Below are 14,410 nucleotides of genomic sequence, written 5' to 3' on the forward strand. Positions count from 1 at the left end.
CAGAGGTGGAATGCGCAAGACAAAATAATTAAGTGTCATTGAACAGGGTATGGTGGTAGGTGCCAGGCACATAGATGTGTCAAGAACAGCAACGCTGCTGGGTTTCACGCTCAACAGTTTCCTGTGTGTATCAAGGATAGTCCACCACCCAAAGGACATCCAGCCGACTTGACAACTGTGGGAAGCATTGGAGTCAACATGGGTCAGCATCTCTGTGGAACATTTGACACCTTGTGGAGTCCATTCCCCGACGAATTGAGGCTGTTCTGGGTGCAACGCAATATTAGGAAGGTGTTCCAAATGTTTGGTATTCACCCACATTTAAATGTAATCTAATAATAATAAATATATATATATATATTTTCAACTTTGTCACAGCTTAGCATTTGTACCTTTTGGCATGTGCTAAACAGCTAGCCTAAAAATCACCTTCTGACTACTTGTACAGACCAGTCTAGATATCCACAAGATGCGTTAAACTTGAGGTTAACCATCTCCATAACCCTGTCGAAGGCTGCCAAGACAAACATTATGAGGACGTCTTGGTGTGGTCTCCTCCTCCTGCTAAACCAGGCCGGACCTCAGATGCCATCTTCACAAGCCACACAATCCACATTCCCCTCAAGTCAACAGTATGAATGGGCGCCTAAAATGGAGTCATCTGAAGAATGTGGAAGACTTAGCATAGCCGCTGGGGTAGGAAATGAACACGGTGGGTATCCCTTACTGCTCTTTAGGAAGACTGACAAGTGCAAAGGAGGGGAGATCCAGATCTGAACTGACACCATGGGGATAAAGGAGAGCTCTGCAGGTACCTAGAACCCCTGGCCCCGGGCTATTCACAGATTCTCCTGGGGAGGGAAGGGAGAACTGGAAGTAAGGAGGGAATGGAGAGGGGGTTTGGAATGCATTGAAGGAAGTACTCTCCTAGACCTTCTGGGTTAAGTTGTAAGTAGCATCACAACTCTTATTGCAAGGTATTTGTATGGTTGTCCAGGGATTTGAACTGTATTAAAAAAGGTATGGAAGGAAAGTTCATTTTAACCAGGGAGATACAAATATGAAGACTGTTTCACACCACACAAATTACTCACATTGAGAGGGAGAGCGCAAGTGAGCAACTGAAGTAAAACATCAAAATAGCTTTCATGCATATTCATTACAAATTCACATTTTTTTATTCCACATTTTCCTTCTAATTAACAGAGCTGCTGATTAGTAGATGAAGGAGAGAATAAGTGACAGACTCATCTAAGTAGACTCCTCTGTATTGCTCAAACTTCAAATGGCTGCCTCCTACAAGTCGTTGCCATGACAGCCTGATATAAGACACTACTACAACAGAGAAAACAACAGAGCTCCTGTCCACAAATCCCTGGTTTCACACATCCATAGAAATTGTTAGAAGAAAGGACCCCGTATTGAACTCCACATTCTAACTCTATGGACTCAAAGTATGACAAATTAACCAATAATCTTGACAGTGGTTTCTCTACTATGTTGCAGAGCCATTGCTGACTAGAACAACCCTAACATACGTGAGGCAAGGACTTTACACCTTAACCACTTTTATGGGGTTTGCCGGCAGGGAAACTTGTGTGCATGCGTGCGTGCGTACGTCAGTGAATGTCTCAGAGAGCGAGAGGGTTGAGTCAGGACAGACACGTTCACTATAGCGAGCCTTCCCTTTAAACCCGGGCCTCACCACCCCTTTAAGAGACTGAGGCTGGTCTATAATTAACACAGGAAGAGATAGTGGAAACGGAGCAGTCAGTCTGAGTCACTGGCTCTGAGGCTACAGGACTAAAACACAGGGAACATGCAGGCACATGTACACACTTAGAGGTGTACTGTCTGTCTACACTTTCTTCTTTCTCCTATATGACAGAAATGTGAGTCACCCAGACAAGGCAAAATGACTAATAAGTATTAAGGAGCGCGATTGTGATTTAAGGAATGTCTAGAATGGAAATGCAACAGTATGGTGTGTGATGCGTCTCAAATGATTCATACGAGCCAGTGTTAAGATGCTGAGAGGACAATATTAAACACCAATTTGACATTAAACTTCAACATGATTAGGCATGCTACTTTCATTTTGAAGATATTTTTGAAATTAGAAGCTACAAGCATTAGGCTAAATCCTTCAGAAAATGCTGACCTTAGTAGCGGGCTCAACGCAACTGGAAAGCCTCTTTATATTCTGGACAATGTATGTTATGTTTAAAGCTCTGTGGTTTGAGCAGTCAGACATAGTATGCCTCTAGACCACACAAGGAATCCAATTCGTATGCAAATCTGATCGAGTTACTAAATGACCAATTCCATTTCCATTCACATGAAGGAAACTTCCTAAAGAACAGAAAGTTCATGCAAAACACACTCTGCTCTTCTGCATTTAGCCAAAGCCAGGGTTTAAAAATACCAGTTCAGATTCTCAGTTTCTGGTTGCCAGTAAATGAAACTTGGTTGGAAGTTAGGTGGCACCTCAAGGGAATCGCACATACCCACCTAATGTCAGAGAGAACCAGGGATGCATGACAGCTCCTATGGGTAGAAGTCTGTCCTTGACACAGATCAATGATCAGTTTACCCCTCCCCCAAAACAGACTTTAGCCCAGTATCCAGGGCCAGGGTAAATTCATCCTAATCCATGAGTCCTTGACAATACATGGCAGCCATTTTACACCCGACAGGGATGAGCCCGAGCACCAGAGGAAAAACAGCCATTTTACACCCGACAGGGATGAGCCCGAGCACCAGAGGAAAAGCAGCCATTTTACACCCGACAGGGATGAGCCCGAGCACCAGAGGAAAAGCAGCCATTTTACACCCGACAGGGATGAGCCCGAGCACCAGAAGAAAAACAGCCATTTTACACCCGACAGGGATGAGCCCGAGCACCAGAGGAAAAACAGCCATTTTACACCCGACAGGGATGAGCCCGAGCACCAGAAGAAAAACAGCCATTTTACACCCGACAGGGATGAGCCTGAGCACCAGAGGAAAAGCAGCCATTTTACACCCGACAGGGATGAGCCCGAGCACCAGAAGAAAAACAGCCATTTTACACCCGACAGGGATGAGCCCGAGCACCAGAAGAAAAACAGCCATTTTACACCCGACAGGGATGAGCCTGAGCACCAGAGGAAAAACAGCCATTTTACACCCGACAGGGATGAGCCCGAGCACCAGAAGAAAAACAGCCATTTTACACCCGACAGGGATGAGCCTGAGCACCAGAGGAAAAACAGCCATTTTACACCCGACAGGGATGAGCCCGAGCACCAGAGGAAAAACAGCCATTTTACACCCGACAGGGATGAGCCCGAGCACCAGAGAAAAACAGCCATTTTACACCCGACAGGGATGAGCCCGAGCACCAGAAGAAAAACAGCCATTTTACACCCGACAGGGATGAGCCCGAGCACCAGAGAAAAACAGCCATTTTACACCCGACAGGGATGAGCACGAGCACCAGAGAAAAACAGCTCATCTAAATCAAAATCTATATAAAAAAGGCAAAGCAGAGAAGATACTAACTAATGGTACCAAGGAGAAGGTATGGCAGAGAGATCCAGAACCTTCCCTCAGAAAGCCTCATTCTCATTGTGAAAATATGGGTGGTGTGAGGGGGCTGGGGGGTTCCTGGGTGAAATCATACACTGGGCCACATATGTTGCCTGCCTATCCAGTTCTCTCTCAGCGGCCAAGGCCCTTTGTCTGGGCCTCTAATGAGCATTGTGGAGACCTGGGCTGAGGGCTGCAAAACAATGCCAGAAGCAGCCGTTGGATTGAGAACAGTAAGGACCTTTTGTAAACGTGCACCTTTTGTTGCTACAAAATAAGATCTAAGTGGCACTCAAGCTGTAGTTTGGGTCCCTGGCCTCAACCCTGCCCGTCCTTTTCATCTTATTTCTGCTACTTCAATATCCTGTTTCTTTTCAGTTAGGAGCTGAAAGGACCTACAGCAACGGTTCAGAGGTTTGAGGAGGGTGAATGAAGGTGGTGGAGGAGAGGATGAGGGCAAGTGATTGGGGGAAAGAGGGTTGAAGCAAGGCGGTTTGAGACCGAGAGAGGACAGTAGTTGGATGTGGAGCATGGTTCTTGTGTTGATCTTTGGATGGTTGTCAACAAGAGGAGGTGGGGCCTATCGAGGGATGGTGGTTGATTGGAGGTGAGGAGGAGCAAAGAAACAGAAATAGTTTTTCTTCCACAGGTTGAGAGGTGGGGGGGTGAATAGGGTCATTTCCTATCACCCCGCCGGTCTTTACACCCTCAGTAGAGCATGATGGAGAGGCAGCAGCTGAGAAGGTGAGGGAGGGGACACCTGGAGGGGGAAGGGTTCAGTCTGTTTTAACTAGCTTCTTTCCCTCATTAACTTTCCTTTATGATCAATGATCTAGCAGGACGAGACAGGTGGAAGCAATATGGTGGAATGCTATCCAATCCTTTGAACCCTCACTGGTAATGAAGGACAGCATGCCATTTTAGCACATTTGGAGTATTGATACAGCTACTGGGATTTGACTCCAGACAGCACTCCCCACGAGGGCAGTAGGGGGGATGGAGGGGTCAGAGGTGGGACAGTGAGACGGTTCTAGGAAGGAATAAGAGAAAGTGTAGTTGGGCCTGTAATAGCCTATCACTGTCATGCTGTTCCTTTAATAACCCTCAAATCAATTTCCGCAGCCCCACAGAAGTCAAATTAGCATAATTAAAATCCCCATAAGAAAATGTCCGTTTAAGATAGATATGCAGAGGGTTTGTTGTTACATGGCCTAAGTCTCAATCCACCAAATCCACCGCTGTCGGCCTTCCGCATCTTTGGTGAAAGGTGGAGGAGCTACAGCGGTGTTTGTCAGACCACGAGACATCACGGAAATAGTCTTCTCACAAAAACGTCTGTAGCGTCGAACGGTTTGGCCTTCAAACTATTACGAGCCCTTTATGGATTGGTGAGACTCATGAACAGCACCTACCGAAAGCGTTCACATTTTGTTGTATGACAGCCTGAACATTTATTAAATTGAGATTGTGTCACCGATCTACACATTATAGACCATAGTGTCAAAGTTAATTTAAAAAACATTCAGAAAAAATGTAAACATGAAGTCCTGAATCAAAAACTATTCAAGCCCTTTGTTATGGCAAGCCTAAATAAATTCAGGAGTAAACATTTGAACTGCATGGACTCACTCTGTGTACAATGGTGTTTAACATGACTTGAATGACTACCCTCATACCCCTCTGTTCCCCACACACACGTCATGTCCCTGCATTTCAATAACCAAAAAATACAACTAAATGTAGGTCAATCGCTCAGCCCTACTGTCTAGCAATGATCAACAACCAACATGACAGAGCTTGAAGACTTTTTCAAAGAATATTGTGCAATCCAGGCGTGCAAAGCTCTTAGAGATTTACCCAGACAGACTCACAGCTGTAGTCGCTGAAAAAGGTGATTCTACTAACATGTATTGACTCAGGAGGTTGAATAATCAAGTTACGTTTTATTTTCATACATTTTTACAAATGTTGGAATTTTTCTTCTACTTTGACAGTGTATTGTGTAGATCATTGATACACACAAAAAAGAACAAAGACAATTCAATCGATCTCCCACCTCGTAACAACAAATTAGAAAAAAGCCAAGGGGTGTGAATACTTTCTGAAGGCATTGTACATGTTGGTTGTTTTGCTCTGCGACCCCCACAAGCATCATGTGACCCCTCCCGAGTCGGTACCGCCGATCTGCTGTCTGAACGGTTTGGCGAACAAACTATTATGACCCCTCTATGGAAAGGTGAGTCTCTCACAAACATGTTGGTTGTTCTGCTATAGAACGCCCACACGCCCCACCTGAAGGTAGCCCAGTACCAGTTTAAAAAATGAATGAATTACAGATTAATTTTTTTATTTCACCTTTATTTAACTATGCAAGTCAGTTAAGAACAAATTCTTATTTTCAATGACGGCCTAGGAACAGTGGGTTAACTGCCTGTTCAGGGGCAGAACGACAGATTTGTACCTTGTGTGCTCGTGGGTTTGAACTTCCGGTTACTAGTCCAACGCTCTAACCATTAGGCTACCCTGCCGCCCCAGGGATAAGTAGAGGAAAGGTAGATGTTGACCAATTTTGATCGTATTGGTTACATATGAAGAACAATGCTGTTGTACGATCACCGAGGTCACCTGAAGACCATTTTGACTGAAATGATTAAATGTTTGTACCATCCCTCGGCTTTATTTTAAAAAATGGGTCGTGGATGGGTATTCCAGCATGACAATGACCCAAAACACACGGCCAAGGCAACAAAGGAGTGGCTCAAGAAGAAGCACAATAACTTGTTGATGCATCCATCCCGTTACCGGGACCATTTCAAATGGGAGCCACAAACCGTCAGTGCATATTGACTTTATTTTTGTATTAAAACCAAAGGGCTAGTCTTACCAGTGCCTCCGAACTGGCTGCTGGCTAGAGTGGTGGGCCTGTTCTTCCCATTCAACACCGGAGGTGCAAACATCTGAAACGTAGACAGACACAGGGTCAAAAACATTCAACCAGAGACACGGGCTCAAAAACATTCAACCAGAGACACAGGGTCAAAAACATTCAACCAGAGACACAGGGTCAAAAACATTCAACCAGAGACACAGGGTCAAAAACATTCAACCAGAGACACAGGGTCAAAAACATTCAACCAGAGACACGGGCTCAAAAACATTCAACCAGAGACACAGGGTCAAAAACATTCAACCAGAGACATGGGGTCAAAAACATTCAACCAGAGATGGGGTCAAAAACATTCAACCAGAGACATGGGGTCAAAAACATTCAACCAGAGACATGGGGTCAAAAACATTCAACCAGAGACATGGGGTCAAAAACATTCAACCAGAGACATGGGGTCAAAAACATTCAACCAGAGATGGGGTCAAAAAAAACTGCACCGAAGTCTTAAAAAATATTTTAAAAATAGCAGAAGTCTCCTTTTGGTATCTATGCTTTGGGAAATGTCTACCTTGTGGCTAAACACTTCATCATTAGTAGTCACCTTCACTAGACTACAGGAACCCAAGCTGCTTACTTAATTAATAGACAAAGTACATTTAACCAATATGGCACGAGGGGGTGTGGTATATGGCCAATACACCATGGCTAAGGGCTGTTCTTATGCACGACGCAACATGGAGTGTCTTAGCCGTGGTATATTGGCCATATATCACAAACCCACAAGGTGCCTTATTGCTATTATAAACTGGTTACCAACGTAATTAGAGCTGTAAAAATACATTTTGTCATACCTGTGGTATGCAGGCTGATTTACCATGGCTTTCAGCCAATCAGCATTCAGGGCTCTAACCACCCAGATATAATAACTTATACTACACCTCTGATGTTACATTGTTTGGTGCTAGGTGCCAATTTAACCTATCCGATAGAAGGATTTAGTCATTCTCAGTTACAACAGACTCCAGCAGCTGTCAACTGTGGGAAGCAATCTAAACATGCCAAGCTTGGGCTGACTCATTGATGCGAGTGACTCACAACAACTGCCCAATGACAACACAGACTGATTGATACCATGCTATTCTTCCACTTATGTACCAACCCATTATCTCAAATAATACAACAAAGCCCATGCACTCAAGTGCTCCACAACTTTCATTTCTTTATAGTAACAAGATTCAAATGGCTCTTCGGCATGTCTATCTTGATGTGTGTAGAGAAACACTGTCTTGTTTATACAATAGAAAGCATAGGTTGCAGCAATTCAGTTTTTGCTGCCCATCCCTTCATAAGATATGACGTATATTTGACTACAAACAACCTATTACTTTCTTGAAGGAAGTGTTCTGAACAAAGATTCTAGCATTATGGTCTAAGATATTGTAGGGCTGTTGACAGCCAAGATCTCTTACCGCGCTGAAATCCAGCAGGTCGCTGAGCTCCTTGTCTGTCCCCACTGTAGCCATTCTCTGCTGCTGTTCCTTAGTCCCTCACAGTCTCAGCAACTGACTAGGGAGAGGGGAGAGGACTGTCATTTTGTCAAGTCTGGATTAAGGTACAAATAGTTTAAATGGACAGAAGACAAGAATCACAGTGTGACAAAAGTGTGAAGTCAAATCCTACTCGATTGATTCCTGTGGAAAGGGTACATTTTCTGTTTCATGATTCAAATCCACCCCCCAAAAAATTGCTTATACTGACATCAATATTCCTCTTTACAAACAATTAAATTGATTGCAACCACTTGTTTTACTGTGTGGTTGGTTAGACCTCTATTTGAAATGGATACACCACATTACAATGTCCCTTGGCAGAACATCACTTCACATTTGGGAGTGCATGTAGGAGGTGTTTCGTGATAAGAGACCTTCTCTGAGACCTGAAGACTCAAGTTTGCTCCCTGAGCAAACAAGGTGCTCCCATAAATAGGCTTTAGCCCAGTGGGCTAAAACGGTCTTTACGCGAAGGTGTATGTGGTCTGTTTGATACCCAGTCGGCCACATTAAATGCATAGAGCAGAGTAACTCATTACGTCATGATGTAAATATCATCAGCATTGAGTCATCGTGATGTCACACACATCATTCAAGGGTCTCCAAGTGGATAACATGGCACAAATATAGCATTTACATTTTAGTCATATAGCAGACGCCCCTATCCAAAGCAACTAACAGTTAGGTTAACCTAAGATGAATGCACTAAGGTTAAGATAGCTATGTGGTTGTCCCACTTGGTTATCTAGCCTGCTAGTTATTTCACTGCTACCAGGGTTATCCTCATGTTATTGAATTAGATGCTGTAAATATCTCCCATTCATTTAAGATTGTGGCCTGCAGATTTGTGCTACATAGCTCAATCTATAAAACAGGACTTCCTTTTGAGGTACAGAAACTACTGACAAACTTACACTCTGAGATGAGCTTCTACAGCACTGCTTCAATCACTGGGTAATACAGGTTGAGAGCCTTAATCCAAATCTAGTGTTACATTCATTCTGAGTTTCCCCTGTCCTAGCCCACAGCAGACACACTAAGTGGAGTACAACTTCTGATTACACCACAAGGCCAATAGTCGACTTTGTCCTCCCTGCTGGCTGCCTTGGCAACCTCAGAAACTAACCTGTTGGAAGATAATTTCTCACCAACAAGCCACAGCATCAAAGGCTATTACATTCTGTATGAAATGCCACACCAGTAACCCCAGATACCTAAGGGGAAAAACAAACCTAGTTATTTTCTGTTTCACAACCTTTTCCTGTTTGTACCTGATGAACACAACATAGGTCTGAAGTGCCTTCTCATAAACTTTAGACAGAGTTTCCAGGGTAAATGTGACAAGACATCAATATAGAGATCAAAAACTATGATTTGGGGGATCTATACAACAATTAATCCAAAGATTGACATATCTGACATGTATCTAATAGAACAATTGAGAAATAATTAATCAGTTGGCATGTCCATGACATCTTGGCCTTACCTCCTTTATCTGCAAGTTCTACAAAGCAAACATTGGTGTCATATGAAGCTTGACCGCTTGCTCTGTAATATGAGTTGTATTTTGATTTAAATAACAATTTTCAGAATATTGAAAAATAAACATGAATAATGAAAACACTATTTTTGATTTGGCAAATTTGACATAATATACTCAACGGGAATATCAAAGTCCCAGAGTGGGATCTCTGCTACTTTTAGCATTATGATCCAGTTTGCAAGCATTACCAACAGGGTGAATGTGAAAATGGATTCAAAATGGTTGCCCTCTGCTGGTGATTTGCAGAATGTGCAATGATGCAGGTAAAAGGAGGGCTGTGATTGGTTACATTGCCTACTATGCCAATTTCTCTGTATAAAATGGGCAGTTACTTGAAAACTGGCAGAGACCTCACTCTGGAACTTTGATATGCCTGTAGTAGAGTATATTATGTTCAACAATATATTAGGAAAATATACCAAATAAAGCAACTATTTTTTTCTATATGCATATTTGTCCATATTCATAAATGAATGTAAGAAAATTCTTGAAATCAATATACAACTCATATTTCAGAGCAAGTTTAGCAAAGCTTCAATTTGTGCCTTGTAGCACTTATAGAGGAACCATTATGGAGTCTTAGAGACCTGGGAAAGGTCAAAATGTAACAACCATCTGAGACCCTGACATTCATTTTTGTCATCTCTTATGGTACACGTGTTTTTGGTCCGTAACTCTAAGGCCATACATGCCGCTGCGTTAGGTTCTGCTGTACCGTTGAGATGACATTCTGAGCTTTTAATATAATAATAAACACCATTTAGCAGAGACTTTTATCCAAAGTGACTTATTCATGCATGAATTTTTATTTAGCCCATGGGTAGTCCTGGGGATCGAACCCACTATCCTGATGTTACAAACGTCATGCTCTATCAACTGAGCTACAGAGGACTACAATATTACGTGTTGGGGTGTCACCCTGATAAAACAAATAATATGCTTCTTCAAAATGGCTACCATCACAATTGGCACATTTTATGTAAATGTGTATAATTGTGTAATCATATTTTTTGTGAGTTTGATATTGAAATTGTTTCTCATAAGTAAATATCTCAGGAACAGTTTGAGTTTTCAGAGCAGTGTAATATATTTGTACATTAAATAAGAGCTTGTAGTCCTCTGTAGTGGACATGAGGATGCGGCAAACTGGTTTTTATTTATTTTTTAAAAACCTACTGTCCTCATTTAGTTAAATGTTAGAAGTACCATATTTACTATTAGAGTCCTAATGGCCACTGCTCTTCTTTTGTCCTGGTTTGGTGAGGATTCACCCTGTAGTAACTTAAGGTTTAGACTACCAAATCTGTGTTCCATAATCAACCTACACCATCATCGAAGTTATGAACAGCTCAGGCGTTGACAAGCACTGGGTTCTGGTTGTGTGTGAATGGATTGATAGACTTCAGACATATCAATAGAGCAAGAATGAGTGACCAATGTGTGCCTTCCCTCAGGCAGGCAGCAACTCATGGCCAAGGGCCAACACACAGTGAGGTGCAAAGAACATGAGGGGCCACATACAAAACTCAGTTTGGGCTCCTTATAAAATGTTTAACTGTTGGCAATGTTATCACAAATAGGGTATAAGTACCCTTCTAGGGACAGATCGAAAAGTAGTGTGGGGAGAGGTGGTCCAAAATAGGGGAGGGCAGTGCGTTTATTCCCTGGTTTACATTCACTCTCCAGCTTATATAATACAGCGGACACCTAAGCATGCAATGCCCTGATACATTTACTACTCAAATCTCTGAAGCTGAAAGGTGAAGTGGACAATTATTGTTTTAGGAAAGTAGGCTATAAATCAAATGATACACATTGAAATACAAGTAATAGTGTTTTTGGAGATGTGTTATAGGCTGTTAAGGACACATTAATGTGGCTCATTTGGCCACTATCCCTTGTTTATTGAATGCGCTGGCTGTGCCAGGTCAGAACTGAAAGCATACGGATGTCTGGTACATTTTTCAAATGTCCAGTAAATAAAAATATTCCCCGTCTTGCTGTCTGGTGGCAAATTTCCTATAACGGCACATTGTTTTTATGAAGAATCTGTCGCCAACTGGATGGAAACCTAGCAAGTGCACAAGTCCAGTGTCACTTTGATGATGCTGCACATCATGGTTCATCAGCAGCTACCAGACAAACAAGCTTGTAGGAATTGTACTTCAACTCCCCCCTCATACTCATCTGGAGGTTGAGCATAATGTTTTATTCATCTCTGTAATTGTATTCATGTAAAAAATAATAATTGGAACCACAATTAAAATAAGTGTGACTTATTGTGCAATCCCGGTCACTTGAAAAAAATCTTTGAAATCAATCCAAACTGTGCAGCGGCCAATTGATGAATAGAAAGAGATATTGGTTACAAAACTCCAACAATTTTAATGACATTCAGAGCTTATCAAGCCAAGTCTTCTATACTGAGTAAGAATACAAGGTAGGGATGGATATTTTTCTGTTTGTCGAGAATGACAATCTATTTATTGGCATGTTGAAAACCCAAACCATAATATTGAAGCGCCCGATGTCTGTATGCTTTGTTTATTGGTTGTGTGGTGCATTGGCACAGAAACCTGTTGGTGGAAAACATCATTAGAAATATAACATCAAAATATCTCATAGCTGATCATTTTCTACAGCCTGCTCTGATCATAGTTTAATGAAACCGGCAGAGAGAGTGAGCTCGCCTGTGAACCCCCAACCTTCTGGCCCGTAGCCCTGTGTGGCAGCGACTGCGCCACAAAAGTGGCAAAGTCGATATCCACGTTTATAAACACAGGTTCACTAGTAATTGTACATTTTGGTTGTAAACATTATTTTGAGTTAATGTTTTTTTTTTGGGGGGGGGGGGGTCAATTTCACTGTACAAAAGGGACAGCAATGTGAAAATATTTTTTTACGTTGGGAGGGGCAACAACAAAAAAATGTATGACACCTTGAGCTGGACCAGCCCTTCCCCTCCAGTAAATGTCGATCTGTCCCTTAGAAATCACAATCATTGTGTTTTTAAGGGACATGACTATAGTATATGGAGCACACTGAAGCATGCATTTCTATTGAACATGAATGTATTATGATCTCGTTGATTGGTTCAGAAAGTCAAGTTGCAACAGAATTAACAGTTGCCTGACATTTCTCTGGATGTCCCATTCCCATATCTTCTGGCCCTCGACTTCGGAGAATGTAAATAGTTGTTGCTGATTGTGACGGAATCCCCAGAGTGCAGGTTTTACCATAACAACGAACGCGTTATGTCAACACAGACTATTTCGTCAAATTCGTGCTTTTTAGATGGGTGAGAACCCGGTTGTTAAGTAGCTTCGAATACACTTAAAACAAAGAGTCAGGCCCTGGCAAAGTTTGTGATGAAGGCTAGAACAAAGGAGTATGCGTCGCTCTCTTTGGGTATCAAATTCAACGGACCTATGATGAAAAATCGAAGTAAGAATTTCAGAACCGTGCGTAAAATATTTTCACGTCTTTTTTTTTTTTATGTTCAAGGGGTTCAGAACGGGGGGGGGGGGGAGGATTTCCTGCCAAATGTGAAATAAACAGTGGAAAATATTGAGCACATAATTGGAAATTGAGAGAAATTTTAACATTTACTTCATAATACACATAAGACGTACAACACCAAACAACCTATTTGACCCATACATTTGAGACAAGCGTGCATTTCTGGGCGCAACTTTCCTCTGCACCACGAAGTTTCTCTAAATATTTTACAAAAGTTTTGAACCTTCGAAAAAAAATGTGGCTTGTTATTCAATAAAATATTAATACAGACAATGCAATAGTATCACTGCGAGAATTTTGCCGTTCGAACGGGCATGTTAGGTTACTTTTAAACTTTACAATGTTGCGCAAAGTGAACAAAGAAGTATTTTCCCACAAGGCTGCAAGTACTGCCTAACTGCTGCACGCTCGCTCCCGTTGCCCAGGCCGGACAAAACTCAAGACCCCGCTTTCTCCGCCCGTGCTACTCACACAACTCAAAATTATTTGCTAAAGTTGGTCAATGCCCCTGCAAAACCGTAATATAACTCACAAATGTACGGCGTGTGATGAGGTTATATTTACCTTTCAGTAACCTCTATTCAATTATGTGGCATCCAACGGGAAAAAATGAACGCCTGGAGTAGAGAGAAAAACATAAAGTTGGGGATAGATTCCCTCTCCGTACTCCGGACTGTAGACGAAGACCGAACGACGATATCGTGTGTTCTACCAAACCCTTGGTTCGTTATACAGTCCACGTCACGAAAATGAAACAATGTTTGCAAATAGATTCATAACTCTTGTGATATATCATGCGATTATTTTAGTTGCTACAATTGTAACCATTTCATCTTCCGAGTAGACATTTTAACAGCCTCCACATTGTCGGTTCCAAAAGAGTATCCCTCCGCGGCGTACGAGAACGTTAAATGACCAGCGGTGTCCTATTTCAAACGCCCTACAACCAGACACACATTTTTGATAACAATCCTGTAACAATTTTATATGGAGATCAACTCAAATATAGTACAGCATCAGTGTAATTGTCGATGCATTAAAATGTCAGATTTTTTTTATCGCAAGCCATGAGAACTACGTTGATTTGCGGAAGGAGACCTCGGAAAACTGAAGAGTGACAGACCAGAAACAGTGCGAGATGGAATGATAATAGGCTACCGCAGACGCACAACCAATGGTATGCCACAACAATCTGATTGACAGCAAGAAGGTCCAAATATATATCGACAGTATTCGGTGGGCCTGCCTCCAATGTTACCCCATCAAGTATCTGCCAAGGACAGCGTTTGATTAATGTTTTTAACAGCAACAACGGTGCATAAATGGATGATGCAGTTATTG

General features: G+C 42.2%; 1 protein-coding gene across 5 annotated transcripts in view; it reads right to left on the reverse strand.

Moving 5' to 3' along the window:
- tcf3a (transcription factor 3a) overlaps positions 1-14,167 on the reverse strand; it is a 38,150-nt gene extending 23,983 nt beyond the window's left edge. For 2 of the 5 annotated variants that reach the window (XM_036986351.1, XM_036986352.1), the window contains exons 1-3: positions 13,634-14,164; positions 7,927-8,023; positions 6,455-6,527 (exon numbers count right to left, since the gene is read on the reverse strand). In XM_036986351.1, coding sequence (XP_036842246.1) covers positions 6,455-6,527; positions 7,927-7,980 — 127 coding nt within the window. In that variant the 5' untranslated portion in view covers positions 7,981-8,023; positions 13,634-14,164. Of the gene's footprint in view, positions 1-6,454; positions 6,528-7,926; positions 8,043-13,633 lie in introns of all 5 variants that reach the window. The other 3 variants (XM_036986349.1, XM_036986348.1, XM_036986350.1) reach the window with 3 other exon arrangements.
- Positions 14,168-14,410: the final 243 nt, after the last annotated feature.

This window comes from Oncorhynchus mykiss, chromosome 8, assembly GCF_013265735.2.
Source record: "Oncorhynchus mykiss isolate Arlee chromosome 8, USDA_OmykA_1.1, whole genome shotgun sequence".
NCBI classification, from domain to species: domain Eukaryota; kingdom Metazoa; phylum Chordata; class Actinopteri; order Salmoniformes; family Salmonidae; genus Oncorhynchus; species Oncorhynchus mykiss.